At 45.5% G+C, this 27,429-nt stretch overlaps 1 protein-coding gene across 2 annotated transcripts in view; it reads right to left on the bottom strand.

Moving 5' to 3' along the window:
* Positions 1–27,429, bottom strand: part of LOC124777312 — a 259,203-nt gene that overhangs the window by 37,154 nt on the left and 194,620 nt on the right. For both annotated transcript variants that reach the window (XM_047252668.1, XM_047252666.1), the window contains exons 6-7: positions 15,755–15,858; positions 6,005–6,204 (exon numbers count right to left, since the gene is read on the bottom strand). In XM_047252668.1, the coding sequence (XP_047108624.1) occupies positions 6,005–6,204; positions 15,755–15,858 (304 nt within the window). The remainder of the gene's footprint in view (positions 1–6,004; positions 6,205–15,754; positions 15,859–27,429) is intronic.

The raw sequence follows: 27,429 nt of genomic DNA on the forward strand, positions 1-27,429 counted from the left end.
GCACGATGTTGGGACGTGAGCGGAAGACGGCCTAACGGTGTGCGGGACCATAGCCCAGCTTCATGGAGACGGTTGCGAATGGTCCTCGCCGATACCCCAGGAGCAACAGTGTCCCTAATTTGCTGGGAAGTGGCGGTGCGGTCCCCTACGGCACTGCGTAGGATCCTACGGTCTTGGCGTGCATCCGTGCGTCGCTGCGGTCCAGTCCCAGGTCGACGGGCACGTGCACCTTCCGCCGACCACTGGCGACAACATCGATGTACTGTGGAGACCTCACGCCCCACGTGTTGAGCAATTCGGCGGTACGTCCACCCGGCCTCCCGCATGCCCACTATACGCCCTCGCTCAAAGTCTGTCAACTGCACATACGGTTCACGTCCACGCTGTCGCGGCATGCTACCAGTGTTAAAGACTGCGATGGAGCTCCGTATGCCACGGCAAACTGGCTGACACTGACGGCGGCGGTGCACAAATGCTGCGCAGCTAGCGCCGTTCGACGGCCAACACCGCGGTTCCTGGTGTGTCCGCTGTGCCGTGCGTGTGATCATTGCTTGTACAGCCCTCTCGCAGTGTCCGGAGCAAGTATGGTGGGTCTGACACACCGGTGTCAATGTGTTCTTTTTTCCATTTCCAGGAGTGTAGATAAATGACCTCGTGGATAACATCGGAAGTTCACTGAGGCTATTTTCGGATGATGCTGTAGTATATCGAGAGGTTGTAACAATGGAAAAGTGTACTGAAATGCAGGAGGATCTGCAACGAATTGACGAATGGTGCAGGGAATGGCAATTGAATCTCAATGTAGACAAGTGCAATGTGCTGCGAATACGTAGAAAGAAAGATCCTTTATCATTTAGCTACAATATAGCAGGTCAGCAACTGGAAGCAGTTAATTCATAAATTATCTGGGAGTAGGCATTACGAGTGATCTAAAATGGAATAACCATATAAAATTAATTGTTGGTAAAGCAGATGCCAGACTGAGATTCATTGGAAGAATCCTAAGGAAATGCAATTCGAAAACAAAGGAAGTAGGTTACAGTACACTTGTTCGCCCACTGCTTGACTACTGCTCACCGGTGTGGGATCCGTACCAGATAGGGTTGAGAGAGGAGATAGAGAAGATCCAACGGAGAGCTGCACGCTTCGTTACAGGATCATTTAGTAATCTCGAAAGCGTTACGGAGATGATAGATAAACTCCAGTGGAAGACTCTGCAAGAGAGACGCTCAGTAGCTCGGTACGGGCTTTTGTTGAAGTTTCGAGAACATACCTTCACCGAGGAGTCAAGCAGTATATTGCTCCCTCCTACGTATATGTCGCGAAGAGACCATTAGGACAAAATCAGAGAGCTTAGAGTCCACACAAAGGCATACCGACAATCTTTCTTTCCACGAACAATACGAGACTGGAATAGAAAGGAGAACCGATAGAGGTACTCAAGGTACCCTCCGCCACACACCGTCAGGTGGCTTGCGGAGTATAGATGTAGATGTAGATTTGGAATCACTGTGTAGCGCCATTTTTCATTCGGTGTTCACGGTGCAAGTTAATGGTTTGTCTTCAACATTTCTGGAATGTCGACGATGTACATTTCGCGAAGCGTAACACATACAACCCATATAAGATTGATCTCTGCACCTCCCGGACGCTCATTTTCTGTCACAGTCGCGATGGCCAGTCATTAGCAGCTAATATTTTTTCCTGTCATAACTGTTAACACAACACTTTCAAATCAGCCTTACTGAAGACTGAACTTACGACCTCGCATTCAGGGGGTTACTTGTGAGATCCATTGGAAGCATCCGCAGGAGATATAGTCCATTCACGAAGGAGGCAGCTTACAAAAACCTCATTCGAGCCATGTTTGAATATTGCTCATCAGTTTAGGATCCACACCAGATGGGACTGATTCAGGAAATAGCGAATATCGAAAGAACAGCAGCGCGTTTTATCACAGCTTCATCTAGTAAGCAAGAAATTGTCATGGATATGCTCATTCAACTCCAGTGGCAGATGCTACAAGAGAGTGGTTGTGAATCACGGTTTTGTGTACTGTTGATATTCTAGAGCGTAAGTTCCTGTGAGAGTCGAGCGTTATGTCGCTTCCATGTACGTACGAGGGTTACTTCAGAAGTTCTTTACACTGTGCTACCGTTATGGTCAGCTTGAAATTCATGTCAATTGTGAGCTTGGCCTTAGGCCTGGCGGTCGTATATGTATTTGATGGTTCGCGTCGCTGTGTCGTGAGTAATTCAGTTTTAAAATGGAAGCTGAAATTGAGTGAGGTTGGATTACACGTAGTAACCAGCGTTCCTACATCAAAATCGAATCCCTACGTGGAAAGAACCCAACTGAAATTTACAACGCTTTGAGAGAGATGTATAGTGGACCTTAGCACAGTATGATGGTGGTCTGCTTGTTTCCGTGAAGGTCGGGTGAGCACTGAGGGCAACCCAAGAAGTGGAAGGCCATCAACTGCAACGGTCTACACCTCTCAGGTTACTGTTAATGACATTTTGAGAGAGGACCGACGAAAAACATGTGAGCAAATTGCGTATGAGACCAGAATGCCTTTCACTTCAGTTTACAGAATCAGAACTGAAAAGTTAACGATGAAAAAAGTTGCTGCCAAATGGGTTTCACATAATTTGAGTCAAAAGCAGAAAGCAGTTCACAAAAGAATCGCAGAAGAGTTGTTTGAACGTTATCGAAGAGAAGGAGAACAGTTTGTGAAAAGGATTGTTGCACTTCGCGAAGCCTGGCTACTATATTTTGAGCCAAAACTGAAGTGTCAGTCGTCACATGGGGAAGTTCCGACTCTCCACGCCAGGAAAAGTTCCACCGCCAACAATCGAAGGTGAAAATGATGATGATCTTTGCGTATGACATGAATGCTTGATAAACAGAGTGCCCAGGGGATGTCTGTAACAGGCGCGTACTACGAACTGCTTCTGCAAAATGTTTTTGCCCGAAAATTCGTCAAAGAAGGCCTGCTTGCAGGTGATGTCCTCATTTTGCACACTATGCAAAACCGCGTATTGCCCTACAAGAGAGAGAAACGATCGACAAATACGGATGGAAAATATTTCCCATCCATATTTCCCCTCCCACCATACAATCCTGATATGAGCCCACCACACTTTGATTTGTTCCCCAAATAGAAGGAGCAAGTCTATGGAAAAGGTTTTGACACAACTGCTGAAGCCTCCAGTGAGATGACCCAAGTAATCAGACAGCTCAACAATGAAGGCGCCCTATACGGAATACAGAAGTTAGAAAAACTTGGGAAGCTGTCGTAAGCAAGAATGGAGATGGTATGGAATGCCTGTGAAAATACTTTCTTCGGTTCTGTCTTACAGCGCGCATAACGTTTCAAATGAAGCTCGTATAGCTTGCGAAAAGATAATGGAGGCTAAAATCAGAGAGACTGGAGTCCACAACGAGGATTAGTAAACATTATTCCCCAGCACCATTCGTGAATGGAACAGGAAAGGTGGGGGAAGTGACACTGGTACAGAGCGTACTCTCCGTCTCACACCGTAATGTGGCTGTTGGAATATAGACGTCGATACAGATGTAGGAATAGTCTGTTCTAAATTATTTTATAACATCCAGAGATGATCAGATAATCGAAATCGTTGGTTAATACAGAATTATTTCATTATTGTTATTATTTATATACGAGGGACGTTTGAAAAGTCCGTGCAAAGTTCAAGAGATGGCAAAACCGGCGAGTATCGAGGTCATGTTTAGTTAGTAGCATCTTTGGAAAGAACGCACACCAAGTTTGAGCCATATTGGTCTATATCTTTGTGTTTGGCATTCGTATGAATCAAGGAAGTCGAGTGATTGCCAAAAAAATGGACGAAAAATAATTTCGTGTGGTAATTAAAAATTACTTTATGAAAGGCAAAACGCCTCATGAGACTAAAGAGAAGCTTGATAAACACTACGGTGGCTCTGCACCTTCGGTTGCAACAGTTTATAAGTGGTTTCAAAATTCTCGGATTGGCCATATGGACACAAGTGATGCTGAACGTTCTGGGCGCCCTGTGGAGGTTACGACTGCAGAAATCATTGATAAAATCCATGATATGGTGATGGATGACAGATCAGTTAAGGTGCGTGAGATTGATAGTGCTGTGGGCATCTCGAATGAATGGGTACATAATTTTTGCATAAACATTTGGACATGAGAAAGCTATCCGTAAGATGGGTTCCGCGATTGCTCACGCTTGACCAAAAATGGAATCATGTGAAGTGTTGCAAGGATGGTTTGCAGCTGTTCAGGAAGAATCCGCAGGACTTTAAGCGTCGTTTCGTCACTATGGATGAAACATGGATACATTACTATACTCCTGAGACCAAACTACAATCTAAACAATGAGTTACCAAGGGAGAATCGGCACAAAAAAAAAAAAGCGAAGACCATTCCTTCGGCCGGAAAGGTTATGGCGACTGTCTTTTGTGATTCGCAAGGGATAATCCTCATCGATTATCTGGAAAAGGGTGAAACTATTACAGGTGGATATTATTAATCGTTATTGGACTGTTTGAAAACCGAGCTGCAAGAAAAACGCCGGCGATTGGACCGCAAAAAAGTCCTTTTCTATCATGACAATGCACCAGCACACACCTGAGCAGTTGTGATCGCAAAATTAATGGAAATAGGATTCCAATTCGTTTCACATCCCCCCTATTTTCTAGACGTGGCTCAAAATGGCTCTGAGCACTATGGGTCTTAACATCTGTGGTCATCAGTCGCCTAGAACTTAGAACTAATTAAACCTAACTAACCTAAGGACATCACGCACATCCATGCACGAGGCAGGATTCGAACCTGTGACCGCAGCGGTCACGCTGTTCCAGACTGAAGCGCCTATAGACGTGGCTCCCTCGGACTACTGTTTGTTCCCCAATTTGAAGAAATGGCTGGCGGGACAAAGATTTTATTCAAACGAGGAGGTGATTGCAGCAACTAGTAGCTATTTTGCAGACTTGGACAATTCCTATTATTCGGAAGGTGTCGACAAATTAGAACAGCGTTGGACGAAGTGTATAAGTCTAAAAGGAGACTATATGGAAAAATAAAATAGGTTTACCCCAAATATGTAAGAAGTTTTTATTTTTGCACGGATTTTTCAAATGCCCCTCGTAAAAAGGTGGTGTCTTGTTATTTTGGACATGTCCGGAAGAACAGGCACCACGCAGAATCCACAACTGTGATACCTATTTTGTAAACTGAAGGTGGAGGGGGCGATAAAGGAAAGGGAAGAAATCAATGATATCCGCTGCGTCGGGACTTTATGCTGTATCAGCAGCGACGAATGACAGCTTGGGCCGGACTGGGGTACCAATCCGGCATCTCCCGCTTACTAGGCAGTTGCTTAACCACTACGCCACCCAAACACAGTGTTTACCGCAAATGGGCGGAGCATCTCGGCACGCTCCCCGGCTGATCCTCATTCCCACCCACCACTGCCTATCTTCAGCCCCCGACCATGTCCGCTATGCTCGCTAATTTTAGATTCCCGCTGAAGGTCGAACGTCTATGAACATCCGCAGTGAAGATTCTGGTTTCTTCGTCCATTGAGGCGAATCAAGTATATGAATGCGAGGTATCTGTTCTTTCGGACATATCCGAAGATCCCGGGTTTGAATCGCGATCCGACACAAATTTTCACTCGTCGCCACTGATTCCACGTAAAGTCCCGATGCAGCTGACATTATCGATTCCTTCCCTTTTCTTTCTCACCCTCCCACCTTCAATTTACAAAATTATTGTTATTATTCTAAAATGCATTTTTTTAAATTGCTGCGAGCTGTGGAACACTATATACGTGAAATATATTGGAAGGGCAATAAAGATATGCAACAGGGTGAACCTTGTCCGTCGATGGTTAGAGGCACTTTAACTCTAACCAAAGACATGCGCCTGTTACATTGTTTAGCGCATGCAGTTTGATGTGTGGTTTCAATGTGGGTGCCGCGCTGTACTCACATCCCTCTTCCTGGAGACCATGAAGCGCTTGTCCTTGGAGTAGCCATTCCAGCGACTGTCGCGCTTGTCCGGCTGCACCTGGTAAGCGGTGAACGGGTTGAGCGCCTGGTACGAGTAATCCGGGATGTAGAGGGCGCGCCTGTCCACGGCGTAGTGCGGGCCCAGCGCCGATGAGTAGACGGGGCCTTCCAGCCACTCACCTGCCCCGGCAAAAAATAACACGACAGCGAGATTTAGTCACACATAGTCTAAAATAAAAATAAAACACTCAGGATTAAAGCGACACTAAGGAAGAACGCTATCAGTTACTTTACACATTTCTTTTTCATCAGTCTTCTGACTGGCTCAGTCCATTCCGCCACAACTTCATCCAATCTCTTCATAGCACCACCTGCACAAGACGTGCTCAGTTGTTATACTGGGTGCGCGAAATGAAACTGGCCCGGAAAATATTTCATGCCCCTTAAAACAGGCAACTGAGCTTGCATTATCCATCCTGACTGCAGACACTATAATTTGGGTTGCCTATCTTAAGCAGCACAAAATATTTTCTGAATAGTTTCATTTTGCCCACTCTTTATATGAGTGACGTTTAATAAACAACATCTACTTTTTTATTGAATGCAGGTAGGTTTTATTCAAGATTTCCCAATCTTTTGGTTGCAAAACCCTATTTTTCAGTTTAATCCCCATTCAATGCGATGGCCTCACGCCACCTTACTGGGAGGGCCTTTATGCATGCATAGTATAAAGGGCTTTCAAAAAGTTTTGTACAGTTGTCTCTAATTGTTTTATTTTTTGCAGGAAGAGAATGAAATTTTTTGTGAACATACTTGGAACATTTAGCAACAAGTTGGTATATAAAAGTGTTTTCTTTTATTTACAGGTGAGCCATAATGGACCGTGAAGTAGATGTGAAGTTCCTCTTCAAGACTGGCGATGACTCTGCCACATCGATTCACAGGAAGTTGCTCCCTGTTTATTGGGGGGAGAGGGGGGGGGGAGAGACACAGTGGATCGCAGCAGTATCCAGCGGCGGTTGCACAGGTTTAAAGAAGGTGATTTCTCTCTACTGGGCAATCCACGATGCGGTAGACCATCGTGTGTGTGATGTGTGATGTGAATAAGGAGACCAGTGATCAAATCATCCAAAATGACAGATGTGTGATGACACGATAGCCTGTTTAAGTGACTCGTTCGTCATTGGGTAGTGTGGTATCACTGGTACAGTCAGTAGGGTACAGAGAAATCAGTGCACGTTGGGTGCCTATATTATTAACCAGAGAAATGAAAACGATGAGGAAGAATGTGTGCGAGGGTCTCATGAAGACCTTTACTGAAGAGTGGAAACAGTGTTTTGACAGCGTCATTACCCAGGATGAAACATGGTTGTTTTTGTCCGAACCTGAGACCAAAACCCAATCCATGGAGTGGCGTCATCCGGGTTCCCCTCGGAAAAAGAAACCAAGACTTTTACGAACAGCAGGCCGAAAGATGATGGCCTCCTTCTTCTGGAATAAGTGGGATGTCATTTTCATTGACTTTTTGGAACCTGGCTCCACAATTAACCGGGACCGTTACTGTTTGTCATTGGACAAGCTGCGACGTGCCATCAAGACCCACAGACCGCAGCTTCAGGTTCAGCTCATCAGACTACACCATGACAATACCAAACCCCATACAGCCCTTATGACGATGGAGAAAATCAGGAAAATGAGTTGGAAAATTGTTCCTCATCCTCCCTCTAGTCCGGACTTGGCTCCACCTGAAGGACCACCTGCGCGGTAAAACATTTGATAGTGAGAAAGACCTTATTTCCTGTGTCAAGCGATGGTGCAACATTCAATTCCCAGAATTTTACCAAAGTGCATTTACATCATGGAAAGAACGTTGGGCCAGATGTGTCATAGCTGATGGAGGCTACATTGAGTAGGCTTAATGTATAGCTAAATGTTCCAAGAATGTTCACAAAAAACTCTACTGGTCGACGTCGAAACCAACTGCCCATCATCCACGTACTGCTTCCCACGGAGTGCACCCTTCATCGAGCCAAACAGATGAAAGTCGGAATGTGCGACGTCCGAGCTGTAGGTTGGATGAGGAAGAACAGTACAATGAACTTTTGCGAGTTCCACTCGGATGTGCAGAATGGTGTGCGGCTTTGCGTTGTCATGGGGAAGGAGAAGTCGTTCCTTCCATATCCTGAGGTAGCACCAAATACGCTTCAGAGTTGATTGTTGCACCATGAGAGGACACCAAACACAATAACCCCTTTAGAATCCCAAAAGACTGACGCCATGACTTAACTGGCTGAGGGTGGAGCTTTGAACTTTTTCTTCAGAGGAGAGGTGGTGTAACGCCACTCCGTGGATTGCCGTTTTGTTTCCGGTTCGAAGTGAAGAACCCATGTTTCATCGCCTTTGACGATGTTCGACAAAAAATTGTCGCCACCAGCCTCATAACGTGCAAAGCAATTCTGCGCAGATGTTTCTTAGTCGCTGTTTATGGTCTTCTGGCTGGCGGCGAGGAACTCAGCGGTCACACACCTTTCAGTACCCCAAACAGTGGACGAGAGTGACAGCCTTACCAGCAGAGTCGTCCAGCTGAGCATCGAGGTGTTTGATTGTGATCCGTCGGTCACCTCTAGTGAGAGTGTCCGCACGTTCCAACACTGTAGGAGTCACAGCTGTGTGCAGCCGTCCGGCATGCGGGAGATAGGACAAGTTGTTCCACTGAATGTTCCATGATATCTCACAACAAATTCCGCCTTTTTTCAACCAAAAATAGCCGAGAAAAACAATCCATTGCATTACTTATTGCACGCCGGTCGTACAATCTACTCTCCGTACTCCTCAACAAATTTTTGTCCTCTTTACCTCTCTCTGGTTCCATGTCTTAACATGTCCATTCATCCTATACTTTCTCCTAGTTAGTGTTTTCAGCATTTTCCTTCACTCGGCGATTCTGTGGAGAGCGTCCTCATTTTCTATCAGTACAATTAATTTGGCCATCCTTGTATGACCCAGCTCAAGGAAATCGATTCTCTTCTTTTTCCGGTTTCCTGCCGTTCATGATTCATTTCCGTACCACATTGTCTGCTGACATACATTGTCAGATATTTCTTTCTCAAATTATGATCAGATTTCTTTTGGAGAGGAATGGTCTCATTGACTGCACTAGTATGCTTCCTGTATGCCCCTTCTTTCGTCCTTTATACGCTGTGCATGGTATCAAAACTTCTTGAGTTCTTCTAATACACAATTAGCATGCTAAGTGTGATGCTCTTCTCATTTCTGGTACTCCTCATTCCTTTCCTCTTCCTTTGGTTTACTCTCAGTCCACATTCCGTGTACTCGCTATATTGGGTTGTTTTGGGGGAAGAGACCAAACTACGAGGTCATCGGCCTCATCGCATTAGGGAAGGACAGGGAAGGAAGTAGGCCGTGCCCTTTCAAAGGAACCATCCGGGCATTTGCCTGGAGCGATTTAGGGAAATCACGGAAAACCTAAATCAGGACGGCCGGACCCGGGATTGAACCGTCGTCCACCCGTCGCTATATCGTTTATTCCATTCAACAGGTTCTGTAATTCTTCGCCGCTATTATAGAGCACAGCAATGTCATCAGCGAATCTTATCGTTGATGCATTTTCGTCTTAAATTTTAATCCACCGCTGAACGTTTCTTTATTTCCACCAATGCTTCTTCGATATTCAGGTTCAACAGTGGATGAGAAAGACTGCGTTCTTGCCTTGCACACTTTTTAATCCAAACACTTCTCTTTCTGTCTTCCAGTCTTATCGTTACCTCTTCGTTCTCGTACATACTGTCTATTGGCCATCTCTCCCTGTAGCATTTACATTTTTTTCTGAAGATATAAATATCATACCCATACGTATGGGAAGCAACACAGTACCTTTCAGGTGACATCTGTAGTCATGACACTTTATCAGTGGATGCGCGTGAGTTCTTACAGATCTTGAACACTTGCATCCACTACATTTCTTTCAAAAACCGAGATACTACAAACAGCATGCTGCGTTCTTCCGCTATCAGTTTACCTGCGTTTGTCTTGTGGTTACTCTGTTACCGTGACATACACTCCTGGAAATGGAAAAAAGAACACATTGACACCGGTGTGTCAGACCCACCATACTTGCTCCGGACACTGCGAGAGGGCTGTACAAGCAATGATCACACGCACGGCACAGCGGACACACCAGGAACCGCGGTGTTGGCCGTCGAATGGCGCTAGCTGCGCAGCATTTGTGCACCGCCGCCGTCAGTGTCAGCCAGTTTGCCGTGGCATACGGAGCTCCATCGCAGTCTTTAACACTGGTAGCATGCCGCGACAGCGTGAACGTGAACCGTATGTGCAGTTGACGGACTTTGAGCGAGGGCGTATAGTGGGCATGCGGGAGGCCGGGTGGACGTACCGCCGAATTGCTCAACACGTGGGGCGTGAGGTCTCCACAGTACATCGATGTTGTCGCCAGTGGTCGGCGGAAGGTGCACGTGCCCGTCGACCTGGGACCGGACCGCAGCGACGCACGTATGCACGCCAAGACCGTAGGATCCTACGCAGTGCCGTAGGGGACCGCACCGCCACTTCCCAGCAAATTAGGGACACTGTTGCTCCTGGGGTATCGGCGAGGACCATTCGCAACTGTCTCCATGAAGCTGGGCTATGGTCCCGCACACCGTTAGACCGTCTTCCGCTCACGCCCCAACATCGTGCAGCCCGCCTCCAGTGGTGTCGCGACAGGCGTGAATGGAGGGACGAATGGAGACGTGTCGTCTTCAGCGATGAGAGTCGCTTCTGCGTTGGTGCCAATGATGGTCATATGCGTGTTTGGCGCCGTGCAGGTGAGCGCCACAATCAGGACTGCATACGACCGAGGCACACAGGACCAACACCCGGCATCATGGTGTGGGGAGCGATCTCCTACACTGGCCGTACACCACTGGTGATCGTCGAGGGGACACTGAATAGTGCACGGTACATCCAAACCGTCATCGAACCCATCGTTCTACCATTCCTAGACCGGCAAGGGAACTTGCTGTTCCAACAGGACAATGCACGTCCGCATGTATCCCGTGCCACCCAACGTGCTCTAGAAGGTGTAAGTCAACTACCCTGGCCAGCAAGATCTCCGGATCTGTCCCCCATTGAGCATGTTTGGGACTGGATGAAGCGTCGTCTCACGCGGTCTGCACGTCCAGCACGAACGCTGGTCCAACTGAGGCGCCAGGTGGAAATGGCATGGCAAGCCGTTCCACAGGACTACATCCAGCATCTCTACGATCGTCTCCATGGGAGAATAGCAGCCTGCATTGCTGCGAAAGGTGGATGTACACTGTACTATTGCCGACATTGTGCATGCTCTGTTGCCTGTGTCTATGTGCCTGTGGTTCTGTCAGTGTGATCATGTGATGTATCTGACCCCAGGAATGTGTCAATAAAGTTTCCCCTTCCTGGGACAATGAATTCACGGTGTTCTTATTTCAATTTCCAGGAGTGTATATCGATCATAAATTACGTCCTTGAGTTTAAACTGCCATATCACACATCAGTGTGCTTGGAAACAGTGAGACAAAGTTTCCATACACCAAGAGACACAAATTTCGTTTGACATACGATATATACTATAGGAAAAAAATTAGTACAGCGTTTTAGAGGTTTCCAGCTCACTCAATATTTCTTGTTGCAACAGTGCATATGGAGTTATGAAATTATTACATTTACAGATCAATAGCACAAGCGGTTCTGAGGAACCAGGTATCGACCCGTGCTGAAACACCCATCTTAGTACGTGACATAGCCTGCACGGCTGTCAATTCAGGAGATGACTCTGGCATCCACTGATCGTACAGACGGCGAAGACTATCCCACCATACGTTATGCCACGCCTGCTCGACATGTTCACATATTTCTGTAAGAGTTGCTGGTTGACAAGTCGTACGAATCACTTATCATCCCATCGTATACCACACGTGCCCAATTGGAGACAAGTCCGAAGATCGCACTGGTCAGAGAAGTTGCTGCACGTCCTGCAGCACACTTTCAGTTTCAGGGCAGTATGTGGGCGAGCACTGTCCTATTGGAACAACACATCACCATCCTGTAGCAAGAACGGCAAAAGATCGGATCGAACAACATTCTGCATGCACCGAGCGCTGGTTAGTGTTCCCTCCAGAAACACCAAAGGCGAATGAGAATTGTAGTTTATCGCATCCTGGACCTTAAGGCCAGTGTGCCTTGGACGCAAGCGCTCCACGAGACAGCACTCACCAAGTCTACGTTGTAAGCGGAAACGATCATCACTTGCGTGTCGGCAGAATCAGCTTTCGTCATCGAAGACCACGGCGCAACATTCCATCTTCCAGGTGATCCTCTGATGGCACCAAGTCGACCCGTGCACGTCTATGCTGTGTCGTGAGTGGAAGAAGGGCTAGAGGAGTGCTTGTCCATAGTCACACTGCTAAATACCGGTTTGACACAGATCGTGTTGACTCGTCTGGGCTCTCAAGCTCTCTTATCTGTGCTGTGGTAGTCGTACGATCTGCCACTGCTGCCTTTACAATACGACGATGCTGGTGGGCGTCTGTGCCGCGTGCACGTTCTAACAACCCTACCACAACAAAGGTCAAAATTTAATAATGATTGTGGTGTTGCTCACGCTGCTAAATACTGCATTTTCGGGCAACAACAGTCATATCATGTGGCAGGTGTCATTAGAGCACAGTTAATAAAGTCATTTCATGTAATAATAAATAAACTAGGCACTCATCTTTTCGAGTATCCCACGCTGGTCTCGTTGTAAAATGATGGCTCAATCGTCGAAAATCTAGGTGGTGATGATTCCAAGCTCGGATGCAAAGAGATCTAGGTTTTATTCTGCGATATTCAAAAGTTTTATAGATGTGTTTCACAAACCATTCTTGAAGATTAAACATTTGAAAGTTAGCACAATGGTGATGTAAAAAATAACCAGCACTCCGAATTTAAGTTGCACTTCCTTTTTATTGCTTTTGTTGCAGTATCACGTAACACACAAAACATACTTGAAAACATCTTCCTCACTGCTAAGATTCACATTTTATAAGCTGACTACAATACGCGTCTGTCCAGCATGACGTCCAAGACTTGACTTTTCCAAGGTCCGACTCTCTAACAAACTAATCGCTTAAGCGGCCAAAGATCAAGAGCTACAAGTACGTCAAAGATCATAGTGACAAAAGAAAGAATACACATAAGAATAATATCATTGCAATATCAACGTATCGATGTATCAAAGTACCTCTACATTAATGAAATAAAATCTGAATGTTGTATCAGAAATATGTTAACTACTTTACAGAAATACAGTAGAATATTGCTGGTATCGAGAGGTTCAGGTGACCTGCCGTAATGGTTACGTAATTCAAGTACCATTACAACGTCCAGAAACTCGTCTGCGCGTGTGAGGATGTTTACATGACCGCAATTATCCGAAACGACCATCCCGCCACTCACAAGAAGGCAATTTGACCCCTTTGAAACTCGCTCAGTTGGCTGTAGTATGCACAGGTGCGACTCCTTGGCATAGTTGCTTGTTTATTTCACACGTTTGCGCTACACTGAACCTTGAGGCTGTGAGCATTCCGTATTACGGTGTAGACACTGGTGGCGTTATGGTAGCTATGCCACAACGCTATATGTTCGCGGGCGACGTTAAACAATTATACACTACTGGCCATTAAAATTGCTACACTACGAAGATGACGTGCTACAGACGCGAAATTTAACCAACAGGAAGAAGATGCTGTGATATGCAAATGATTAGCTTTTCAGAGCATTCACACAAGGTTGGCGCCGGTGGCGACGTCTACAACGTGCTGACTCGAGGAAAGTTTCCAACCGATTTCTCATACACAAACAGCAGTTGACCGGCGTTGCCTTGTGAAACGTAGTTGTGATGCCTCGTGTAAGGAGGAGAAATGTGTACCATCGCGTTTCCGACTTTGATAAAAGTCGGATTGTAGCCTATCGCGATTGCTGTTTATCGTATCGCAACATTGCTGCTCGCGTTGGTCGAGATCCAATGAATGTTAGCAGAATATGGAATCGGTGGGTTCAGGAGGGTAATACGGATTGCCGTGCTCGATCTCAACGGCCTCGTATCACTAGCAGTCGAGATGACAGGCATCTTATCCGCATGGCTGTTACGGATTGTGCAGCCTCGTCTCGATCCCTGAGTCAACAGATGGGGACGTTTGCAAGACAACAACCATCTGCACGAACAGTTCGCAGCACGACGTTTGCAGCAGCATGGACTATCAGCTCGGAGAGCATGGCTGAGGTTACCCATGACGCTGCATCACAGACAGGAGCGCCTGCGATGGTGTACTCAACGACGAACCTGGGTGCACGAATAGCAAAGCGTCATTTTTTCGGATGAATCCAGGTTCTGTTTACAGCATCATGATGGTCTCATCCGTGTTTGGCGACATCGCGGTGAAAGAACATTGGAAGCGTGCATTCGTCATCGCCATACTCTCGTTCAAATGGTTCAAATGGCTCTGAGCACTATGGGACTTAACAGCTATGGTCATCAGTCCCCTAGAACTTAGAACTACTTAAACCTAACTAACCTAAGGACATCGCACAACACCCAGTCATCACGAGGCAGAGAAAATCCCTGACTCCGCCGGGAATCGAACTCGGGAACCCGGGCGTGCGAAGTGAGAATGCTACCGCACGACCACGAGCTGCGGACCATACTCTCGTATCACCCGGAGTGATGGTATGTGGTGCCATTGGTTACACGTCTCGGTCACCTCTTGTTCGCATTGACGGCACTTTGAACAGTGGACGTTACATTTCAAATGCGTCACGACACGTGATTCTACCCTTGATTCGATCCCTGCGAAACCCTACATTTCAGCAGGATAATGCACGACCACATGTTGCAGGTCCTGTACGGGCCTTTCTGGATACAGAAAATGTTCGACTGCTGCCCTGGCCAGCACATTCTCCAGACCTCTCACCAATTGAAAACGTCTGGTCCATGGTGGCCGAGCAACTGGTTCGTCACAATACACCTGTCACTACTCTTGATGAACTGTGGTATCGTGTTGAAGCTGCATGAGCAGCTAGCTATACCTGTACACGGTATTCAAGCTCCGTTTGACTCAATGCCCAGGCGGATCAAGGCCGTTATTACGGCCAGACGTGGTTGTTCTGGGTACTGATTTCTCAGGATTTATGCACCCAAATTGCATGAAAATGTAATCACATGTCAGTTGCAGTATAATATATTTGTCCAATGAATTCCCGTTTATCATCTGCATTTCTTCTTGGTGTAGCAATTTTAATGGCCAGTAGTGTAAGTACATCTACTATCCCCCAGGTGGCATTCGCCGTCATCGGATCAAAATCGACCTCGTCTTTCCAGGTGTATGAGTTTTTTTTTCCGGCAGTGTACGTTGCAACAAGATCAACAAACACAAACTTAAGTTTCACATTGACTGTAATGTGGGCCCGGGGCACAATACATACAGTTAGCGTGGCAATTGAAAGCATTGTGTAACGGACAAATGTTGCAGAGTAAGACAACTAAAAGCCTCGACTTGGCGTAAATGTCTATATGAAGCACATAGCTATGTTTCATTGCCATTATAATAGTATCAGCAACCAATAGCGGGGCACATTTGGTGAGTGTGAGATTCAGCAACAGAAACAAATATAATAATTGTGAGGTAATACTAACCGTTGTTGGAATCATCCTCTTCCATTTCTTCATTTTCATTGCCTACTGCCTGCGGATATTCTTCGCCCTCGATGCTGCCATAACGCGACCACTTAGATGGTACCCTGTAACGTATGACATTGATAAGTGAGTACATATGGGTTTGGTAAATTCTTGTTTTCATATGCTTGAAGGGAAATCTTTTTAAAATATCAGTACGCCTATGAAATGCTACTTTGTTTTCGTGTCACTAGTGACTACCTTTAATTCTGTAATTCATTTATGAAGGGCCATCAAAAAGTTTACGCTCGGAGGCCGTACAGTCCAGAATCGCTATGCAATCAGGCAAAATCGCCGTGGGCATTGAGGAATCATCCCACCGATGCACCAGTCTGAATATACCTGTTTGGTAAAACAACGTGTCATGCTGTGTGAAGAAGACTCGTCCGACAAGAATGGTCAACCATTTAAGTCCATCTTGCGGGCAATGGAGCAGATGGGATGTGTTCCCAGTCTTAAGTTTCTCATCTGTTATGACTCCCTGAGTGCCCTTCAGACCATGAAACACTTGTACCCAGCGGATACGGTCGTCCAGAACATCCACGATGACCTACTCCACCTGCAACGGCAGGGGAAGGAGGTTTCTTTCTGCTGGGTGCCGGGGCACGTGGCTGTTAGGGGAAACGAACTGGCGGATGTGGCTGCCAAAGATGCATGTTCCCTCCCTCAAGTTGTCGAATATGCCGTCCCCCTCCATGCTGTTACCTCGCTTCTGCGTTTTCGTGTTATGCGTCAATGGGAAGAGCAGTGGCTGGCAGTCGGTGAAAATAAGCTGCGTCTGGTCAAGGCCACCACGCGGCCATGGCGTACGTCCTACCAGTCATGCAGGCGGGATGAGGTTCTCCTCACTCGCCTCCGCATCGGGCACAGTCCCTTAACGCATGGTTTTTTACTCCGGCGGGACGACCCCCCAATCTGTAGTGCGTGTGGCGTCCAGATTACTGTCCGCCACATTTTACTTGACTGTCCTTTATTCTCTGACCAGAGGGCGGTGGTTTCCTTGCCACCGGATTTGCCCTCTATTTTGCAAGACGACGCAACGACTGTGGTTAAGGTCTTACGGTTTTGTGTCCTGTCCAATTTGTTGCCTCGGATTTTAGGGAGAGGATTTTAATGTGCTGCTGGGTGACTGGCTCACCCAGGCTTTAGGTAAGAGGTCCGCCAGTCACGATTACCTACTTGTTTCACTTCGATTTCTGTTCACTTTTCCTTGTGTTTCGTTTCCTTTTTTAGTGTGTTTCTTCTCCTCTTGTTTTGCCTCTGTATGTGAGGATTTGGAACTGCGTCAGGTCTGTGTCTTTTAGCCGTTCTCCTTGTTCGCTGTTCGTCTTCGTCCCTTCACTGCATGTGTTCCTGTTTCTATGCGTTTGGGCGCTGATGACCACGCTGTTTAGCGCCCGAAAACCTCAAACCACACACACACAGCCACAAGTCCTTTTTTAAGGGACTGGAGACGTGATATTTGCATGGGGATAGTTCAGGAAGAGATCAGGAATATGGTTCGAGTGTATCCTACTAGCGTAGGCGTAACTTTTATGTTACAACCTTTGCGCTATGGGGACGCGCGTTAGCACGAAGCATCGGCACCCCTTGTCGCCGCTGGTTTTCGACAGACGTGGTGCCCCATACACATTCTTTATTCTCCGATGGATGTCTACTGGTGTTTAAGTACATATTTCATTAGCATATACATCTTATCCACTAGATATGGTATTTTATCATTTTATATGCCATCTTTATCATTTCCTACTCCGACCAATGGCTGTGGGAAGCGATGTGTGGGATAAGTGTTTTGTTTAATCCTAACTTCCCCGTTATGATCAGCAGCCTCTATTTCACGAACACTCCCTGTATCGCATGAAATCCATTCTGTTAGTTTGGTTATGAGCCAAAGCGGATTTTCTGCTGTCGCCGAGCTTCTAAAACGAAGGCTGGATGAGGACCCCAGCCCTCTCTGTCTCGGCCTACGTGACTTCGAGCGTGTACGTGGAACGCTCTTTCCCGCCGAATTCGTGGACAAGTGTTTCCAGGGAATGCTGAAAGTTTCGCGGTAGAATTTTATTTGTTTATTTATTTCTCAAGAAAATCCCTGCTTCTTGTTGTTATATAGCAGGTCGTACATTGTGTGATTTTACATGTCATACCCTACAAACTCAGTTTTATTACTAGTACATTTTTTAAGAATTTTACAAAAGAATAAAATAAAAGAACAACAGATAAAGAAGATATAAAAAATTACAAATGTATATTAAAATTTTGTTTAAACAAGTTGGTAAGTTATATAGTGATAATAAATAAGGTACATAATAGATCGACGATGTATTTTAATTAAAAATGAAAAGTATATTTAATGGAAGAAACAAGAGTTGGTAATTTGATTTAGATATGGTGGGTAGTTCTTCCCATTATACCTTCCGTATGGTCAAAAGTTTTCAAATGTGTGTGAAATCTTATCGGACTTAACTGCTAAGGTCATCAGTCCCTAAGCTTACAAACTACTTAACCTAAATTATGCTAAGGACAAACACACACACCCAAGCCCAAGGGAGGACTCGAACCCCCACCGGGATCAGCGGCACAGTCCATGACTGCAGCGCCTCAGACCGCTCAGCTAATCCCGTGCGGCCCTTCTGTATGTATGGTTACATCTGTTACATACTGTCTTGACTGTGGTAATAATTAATAATGTATTGATTAATTAGATTGCAATGTGTTTAAGGACTTAAGGTAAGAATGGAGATTGGGACTTGGTTTACACTGAAGCGCCAAAGAAACTGGTATAGGCATTCGTATTCAAACACAGAGATATGTACACAGGCAGGATACGGCGCTGCTGTCGGCAACGCCTATATAAGACAACAAGTGTTTGGCTCAGTTGTTAGATCGGTCACTGCTGCTACAATGGCAGGTTATCAAGATTTAAGTGAGTTTGAACGTCGTGTTATAATCGGCGCACGAGCGATGCGATACAGCATCTCCGAGGTAGCGATGAAGCGGGGATTTTCCCGTACGACCATTTCACTAGTGTACCGTGAACACCAGGAATCCGGTAAAACATCAAATCTCCGACATCGCTACGGACGGAAAATAATCCTGCACTCGACTAATGTCTGAAGTAGTGCTGGAGGGAATTGACACCATGAATCCTGCAGGGCTGTCCATAAATCAGTAAGAGTACGAGGCGTGGACTCTCTTCTGAACAGCACGTTGCAAGGCATCCAAGATATGCTCAGTAATTTTCATGTCTGGGAAGTTTGGTGGCCAGAGGAAGTGTTTAAACTCAGAAGAGTCGTCCTGGAGCCATTCCATAGCAATTCTGGACGTGTGGCGTGTCACATTGTCCTGCTGTAATTACCCAAGCCCGTCGGAGTGCACAATGCAGGTGATCAGACTGAAAAGAGCCGTGCAACCCTTCCGCAAATTTCAGTAGATTTCAATGTTCAGCCATCAACAAGTGTCAGCGTGCGAACCATTCAACGGAACATCAACGATGTGGGCTTTCGGAGCAGAAGGCCCACTCGTGTACCCTTGATGACTGCACGACACAAAGCTTTACGCCTCGCATGGGCCCGTCAACACCGACATTGGACTGTTGATGACTGGAAACATCTTCTTGCTCGAACGAGTCTCGTTTCAGATTGAATCGAGCAAATGGACTTGTACTGGTATAGTGACAACGTCATGAATCCATGGGCCATGCACGTCAGCAGGGGACTGTTCACGCTGGTGAAGGTCCTGTAATGGCGTGAGGCGAGTGCAGTTGTAGTGATATGGGACCCGTGATACGTCTAGATACAACTCTGACAAGTGACACGCGCGTAAGCATCCTGTCTGATCGCCTGCATTGTGCATTCCGACGGACTTGGGCAATTCCAGCAGGACTATGTGACACGCCACACGTCCAGAATTGTTACAGAGTGGCTCCAGGACGACTCTTCTGAGTTTAAACACTTCCGCTGGCCACCAAACTCCCCAAACATGAACATTATTGAGCATATCCGGGATGCCTTGCAAGGTGCTGTTCAGAAGAGATCTCCACCCCTCGTACTCTTACGTATTTATGGGCAGCCCTGCAGGATTCACAGTGTCAATTGCCTCCAGCACTACTTCAGACATCAGTCGAGTCCATGCCACGTAGTGTTGCGGCACTTCTGCGTGCTCGCGTGGAGCTTACACTATACTGGGCAGGTGTACCAGTTTCTTTGGCTCTTCGCTGTAAAATGTCATAGTCGGCTGCATCAGGTGCGAGGACTCGGTAAAACTTGGGGGCAGTCATACCTGTTGCGGCGAAAGAAGAAGACATGTCAGACCTTTTGGTAGTTTTACATATCATGGAAAGGTATAACAACCAACTACGTATCTGATTCGATTCAGTGTTTAAGAACGTTTATTTGCTTTTGATATGTTTGCATGTTATCTCGTCTTCACTTCCTGTGTGTGTTAAAGCATCCGAGTCAGTGTTTGTATCTGTGTCGTTTACTATGTACTGCTGATCTGTCAGATGTGGAGCCTGTCTTAATCTAGCGTATGGTCTCTCCTGTTTGTATGCCGCATATGGTGCTCATGATACTTAGTTTGCGATGTTGTTTATAAAGTTCCACCCCTCTTGTCTCCGATTAACTGTCATATGTCCTGGTTCCCTAAAATCGGTCTTATATGTCCTAGGTCATCGCAGATGAGAACTTTGTGTTCAGGTGTGCCATTCTCACCACAGGCACAAACCCGTGGAGGTGCACAGGATACGGTCCACGGCCCATGAGAAAGTGCACCATGTCGCATGTTGGATATATGTACTTTAAATTCATTCGCTATCGTATACTGGGAAAGAAAGAGTAGACTCCTTTTCCCTTATCAGTTGTGTCCCATCCTGTCTGCCATGTATCAGTCCTCCACTTCTTTAATTTTCGGTTGTCGGTTATGTCTGGTCCAGTTATTTCTTTTATTTTGTCGCGTCTTCCCCTCTTTAGGCAGTAGACTGCTGCTCTGTGGCGAATTGTAATATCTACAGGGAAAACTCCCAGTAGCACACACAGTGCCTCAATCGAGGTTGTGCCGAAAGCCCCCGAGATTCTGAGTAAAACACGCCTCTGGCCGCACCTCATATTGGTTTTATGCGTACCTAAGCAGAATCTATGTACGCAAGCAATAGCCGCAAAACAGGTTATTGAGTCAAAGAGTGCTGTGTAATATGTCCTCATTGTCTGTACGGGTAGTCTATATCTTATAGTGTTCAGACGTGCAGGTTCATGCATGAGTTTCGTCCCTTTGTTTATTGCTAGCCTGGCATGTTCGTTTAAGTGTAAATGTTCTTCAAGATGCACACATCAAAAAAAGTTTTGCATCACCTCGGTTCCGAGAGTTCCGGAACCTGTATAGAAAAATGGAATAGAGATCGACATAAATATCATTTCCGCCCTTTTTATTGCTCATGAAAACCACACATTGCATGTTGTACTATCATACAGCGAGACCTTCAGAGGTGGTGGTCCAGATTGCTGTACACACCAGTACCTCTAATACCCAGTAACACGTCCACTTGCGCTGACGCATGCCTGTATTCGTCGTGGCATACTATTCGCAAATTCATCACGGCACTGTTGGTTAAGATCGTCCCTCTCCTCAATGGAGATTCGGCGTGGATCCCTCAGAGTGGTTGTTGGGTTACGTTGTCCATAAACAAATGGTTCAAATGGATCTGAGCACTATGGGACTTAACATCTCAGGTCATCAGTCCCCTGCAACTTAGAACTACTTAAACCAAACTAAACTAAGGACATCACACACATCCGTGCCCGAGGCAGGGTGCGAGCCTGCGACCGTAGCGGTCGCGCAATTCCAGACTGAAGCCCCTAGAACCGCTCGGCCACAACGACCAGCCGTCCATTAACAGCCCTTTTCAATCTATCCCAGGCATTGTCGATAGGGTTTATGTCTGGAGAACATGCTCGCCACTCTAGTCGAGCGATGTCGTTATCCTGAAGGAAGTCATTCAGAAGATGTACACGATGGGGGCGCGAATTGTCGTCCATGAAGACGAATGCCTCGCCAATATGCTGCCGACATGGTTGCACTAACGGTAGGAGGATGGCATTCATGTATCGTACAACCGTTACGGCGCCTTCCACGACCACAGCGGCGGACGTCGGCCCCACATAATGCCACCCCAAAACAGCAGGGAACCTCCACCTTGCTGCTCACGGTGGACAGTGCGTCTAAGGCGTTCAGCCTGACTGGGTTGCCTCCAAACACGTCTCCGACGATTGTCTGGTTGTAGGCATATGCGACTCTCATCGGTGAAGAGAACGTGATGCCATTCCTGAGCGGTCCATTCAGCATGTTGCTGAGCTCATCTGTACCGCTCTGCGTGGTATCGTGGTTGCGAAGATGGACCTCGCCATGAACATCCGGAGTGAAGTTGCGCATCATGGAGCCCATTGAGTCGTAACACGACATCCTGTGGCTGCACGAAAAGCGTTATTCAACATGATGATGTTGCTGTCAGGGTTTCTCCGAGCCATAATCCGTAGGTAGCGGTCATCCACTGCAGTAGTAGCCCTTGGGCGGCCTGAGCGAGGCGTGTCATTGACAGTTCCTGTCTCTCTGTATCTCCTCAATGTCCGAACAACATCACTTTGGTTCACTCCGAAACGCCTGGACGTTTCCCTTGTTGAGAACCCTTCCTGGCGCTGGCACAATGTTACAATGCGGACGCGATCGAACCGCGGTATTGACCGCCTAGGCATGGTTGAACTACAGAACAACACGAGCCGTGTACCTCTTTTGTGGTGGAATGACTGGAACCGATCGGCTGTCGGACCCCCTCCGTCTAATAGGCGCTGCTCATGCATGTTTATTTACATCTTTGGGCGGGTTTAGTGACGTCTGTGAACAGTCAAAGGGGTTGTGCCTGTGATACAATATCCACAGTCAACGTCTGTCTTCAGGAGTTTTGAAAACCGAAGTGATGCAAAACTTTTTTTGATGTGTAAATGGCGAGGTATCTTGTCATAGCTTTCCTTTTTATAGATATGTTGTTTAAGTTTGTAATTGGATTTCTTTTCAGTGTTTTGTTAATTGCTATTGTGAGTTTGTTGTTCGTGCAGCATTCATTGATGAACGCGGGGAGACACGTGGCTTTACTGTCTAATTGAGACCTGGAGTTTGCAGATGTCATGACCATAAGGTCATCTGCGTACGCAGCCAACCCGTTTTCCATGTCGTTGTCTTCTAGTGCGTTGAGTAGTGGTTATATGGCGATGTCCGAGAAAATCGGTCCGAATATGGACCCTTAGGGGCAATCCCTTGTTATCGTCTTTATATCTTTTTGGCGACCATTCGTCCATTCCACTCTCCCGTTTTTACAATAATTTCTAAGGCTGTTGTATAAAGCGAGCGGAATATTTATCTAAGTCTTGCAAACAGCTCCAACCACCAAAGGTTGTCGAAAACATCAGCTATGTAAGTTTGGATTGCTACTATGTGTTTGTCATATATTGTCTGTGTCATTTGTATGGCCCTGTTTACTGTTTCGTCGATGGATTTATGCGATCGATAAACAAACTGGTGTGGGCAAAGGCCGAAGAGCTGCTGGTGCGACTGGAGTTCGTCGCACAGCGGTCTCTCCTGTACCTTTGCCAGAATTTTAATGAACCATATTAGTCTGTATGTCTTAAAATCAGTCGGGTCCTTGTCCTCCGCTATCTTGATTATAACTGCATTTGCCGTCTTCCATATATTCGGTATTCGTTCTTCTAGTAGAGCATCATTCAGTAAGTCTGTCAGGTATGGTATGATAAGTGGAGCAGGTTGTTTGATGGTCTCCGGGTGGATACCATCAGGACCCAGAGCCTTTTTGTTGTTTATTTTGTGTACTGCAAATGCAGCTTCCTCGTGAGCAAAGGGGATGGTGATACTTTCGTTTTCGTACATACCACACGGTAGTTTGCGAAGAGCGGTGTGAAGTTGGTTGTCCTGAGTGTGGTCGTCGTCAGGAAGTAGTTTGTTGAAGACATACTATGGTGTGCATCTCCAGCCTCTTGTGGTTGTACCATCTGGTTTCGTTAGTGTTGATAATACTGTACAGGTTTTGATACATTCAGTCTGCAGTTTAAACGGTCCTCCTCTCCCCCCCCCCCCCCCCCAAATGCTGTTCTGTAAGTTTGTCCTAACATATGTGTCCTAATGGTCTTTCTTGGTCTTAAATAGTTCGTCTTTGTATCGCGTTTTAGCGTCGCGGTAATTTGAAATCTAATTTCACTTTTCTGTGCTGTCTTTGATTTTTGATAATATCGTCATTTATCACAAGTGTGACTCTTACGCAGAAGACAACAGCAACCAGCCGCTTTTTACAATGCTGTTTATTTATTTAAATAGCGCCGTCAACGGTTTCGAAACGACAGATTCATCTTCAGACGGCTAGTTCACGTTAAGGTACATTTTACATTAGCTTTCACTTTTTGTTTTCCCAAATGATGAAATTTCCTTGTAGAGGTGGTGCCCTGCAACGAAAACGAGACATTGTCTCACAACTTGTTTAGGTTGTAGGGACCACCACCCCACGGAAATTTCGTCAATTTGGAACACAAAAATTGAAAGTTTTGCGTCCGAAAGCTTGGCCCATGATTAGCCAGAATGTGTGGGGAAAAAAAAGTGCGTCCTCTCCGCGGTGCTGTGGAGCGAACGGTGGGCTGCAGAAGACGGAACGAGCTGCAGTCTGGACGTGCTGGAGATGTTGTTGGCCGATCGGAACATGCTGTGTAGCTGTACCACGAAGCAATTACGCAATGCAACTGATTGCTGGCGTACCGCTAGTTAGGTGTCATCAGATTACGTTCTTAGTCACAATTCTTTGTACCAAAATCATTCTGTATTGCTGAAATCTTTGTCTAGTGTGTCGTAAGCTAAATTCTTTACACTGCCTTATTACAATAACTGTAACTAATATCCATTTTTCTCTCGTTCTGCTCTTGTCCCGTGCAAATCGTATTACGAAGTTGTAGGTTTATCAGTCCTGCGAATCTCTGTGGATGAGTAATGGGAACTTTCTCACTTGTTCTTTGCCCTGAGCAATGCTTCTCTCTGCTGCAGCATCTTGGGTCACGCACAAGTGTTTAAAATCCTTTCCATTGTTCCTACACAGGTATACCCCCATGCTGATCACTTTGTTTGCTAAGTTATTTTTAAGTATTCATTCCGTAAGGGACAGTAGCATTTAAAAACATTTCTTGTTACGCAGTTCAGATTTCCTTCATGTAAAAGTAACTTTTGTTAAACCCAAAGGTTTGAATTCAGTATTTTACTTCAAACCCCCCTGGGGCGTCTTCAAATGAATCAGGCAAGAGATTAAGAAATATATGAGGTACTACTAAACATAGTGTTTGTTCCCGTAACGCCATAGTGTGCTGCTTGTCTCCGTTGCGTTAGGTTAAAGAAATTGTTTTACTTGTTTCCAGGACAGAAATCGTTCTACTTTAATTAACAAAATTATGGCCATTGCAGTTATTGGGTACGACACCATCACCAGAGTATGTGTTAAGAAAATGAAATTATTGATTAACCGTGTTAGTGTCACATTTTTACCCGTTGTCAGCCAGAAATAGGGATTAAGATCACTAGTTTACCATCAGATCACTCCATGTTACCAAACTTAAAATCACAGATCACGCCTTATATTTGAAGGGCTTATTTCAGTAGTGGTACAAGTCCATTTCTGTTCCTTTTGAGATACAGAGTCCTAAAGTTAAATGAGTGCTGAAAAATCTGCAGTTGAGATACCAGAAATATTCAAGCCTATGGCTTCTTGCTAGAGATGAACTTTTCTTTCTGTCTGTTTGGATCATTAATTTCAGAAGCATTATAGGCAGAAAAGTGGAGGTAATGGACTTGTACCACTATTGAAATAAGCCCTTCATTTGTCCTTTGACAGCCAAGAAAAGAATTGGCACTGTTTGGACACATTTGTTAGTAACGTCCCATAGTTTACGTTCCCACATTTACCGCACGAATACCACGCTTTCAGGCAGTGTTGCTTGTCTGTGAGGACTGACAACTTTCCGCGAACGCCACTGCACTCGGTAGTTGTGTGAAGGCTGTCGGTGACTGCGTTGTCTGTGGTGAGAGGTTGTTGTTGTATCGGGATCCCACTCCAGCTACTGCTTGGTCTGGGTTGTTACTATGGATTTTTGGCAAAGTTAGTTTCAAAGGGTGCCAGATGTACTTCCTGGCGCCACCCAGACGCGTTTCAACTTTTTTACAGGCATCTTCAGTGGATGTTCTGAAATATTACATGATTTGTCCATTTTTACTCATAGGTTAGGTTTCACGTCTAGCTTATAGATTTAAAACAGTTCCTTAACGTTTTTTTATGAAATGGAAAGGTACTTACAGGTAACTTCTAATTCATTACATCTAGGCAAACTGATTTTTCTCATCTGGCAACCAGATGGATACATTACAGTTCATTTTCAGTTCACTGTTTACGTTAAACATCATTGTAACTGCCATGTTTTTAATACAGAGTTTCATTTGTTTTTCTAAGTGTTACCAACATTCTCAGTTTTCTGTATTCACCTGTTTTGTGAATGTGTGTGTGTGTGTGTGTGTGTGTGGGGGGGGGGGGTGAGTATTAGAGAGGGAGAGAGATCTCTTTTTTTAATAAATTATTTTTTTTATTTTTTTTTACTATTTTTATTCATTTATTTATTCCTAAACATAATAATAGTAATTATTATTATTATATTTTCCTGTATATACTTACGAGAGGAATCAGTTGTGAAATCATTTGTTGGGATTTTTGTCTATTATATGATCAATCAGTGTAAACAGTGAGTTGTTAGTCATACTTAACATGGTCATTTAGTAGTTGTTTCTTTTCAGCCTTTGTTTTGTATATATGATAATTTTTCTGTAATGTTAGGAGATGTCTTTCATTATTTATTCTAATTATTTTCATATCATTTTCTCTTGTAGTAGGTTTATGGTTATTTTCTCTCAAATGTCCTGCAAACGTTGAGTGGCTCGTTGCATATTTCCATGCTCTGATATGTTCGTTGTACCGGGTGTCAAATGTTCTGAGGGTTTGTCCTATATACCTGCCATCACATGTATTGCACTGTAGTTGGTATATTCCTCCTTGCCAGCCGGAGTGGCCGAGCGGTTCTAGGCGCTTCAGTCAGGAACCGCACGACCGCTACGGTCGCAGGTTCGAATCCTGCCTCGGGCATGGATGTGTGTGATGTCCTTAGGTTAGTTAGGTTTAAGTAGTTCTAAGTTCTAGGGGACTGATGACCTCAGCAGTTAAGTCCCATAGTGCTCAGAGCCATTTGAACCATTTATTCCTCCTTTTTGGTAGATATATGTGTTTTTTGTTATTTTTGGAATGTGCCTTTGAATTGAATGCTATGTTTATCCCTTGTCTTTTGAGAATGTTTGTTATTTTATGTTTCTGCTTGTATGTCATTCTCTACCATCTTGAATCTTCTTTCTTGTTTTCCTGTATTCTTTGTGTCGTCATTGTTCTGTCACTGTTTGTGTAGTGTTTTCTTGTACTGTTGTTTGTGGGTGTTAATGTACTGTGTTCACTGACTGCATTTGTTTTTTAATTTTTTTGTTTAATTTGGTGACTAGATCCCTATTGT

The sequence above is a fragment of the Schistocerca piceifrons genome, chromosome 2 (assembly GCF_021461385.2).
Source record: "Schistocerca piceifrons isolate TAMUIC-IGC-003096 chromosome 2, iqSchPice1.1, whole genome shotgun sequence".
NCBI classification, from domain to species: domain Eukaryota; kingdom Metazoa; phylum Arthropoda; class Insecta; order Orthoptera; family Acrididae; genus Schistocerca; species Schistocerca piceifrons.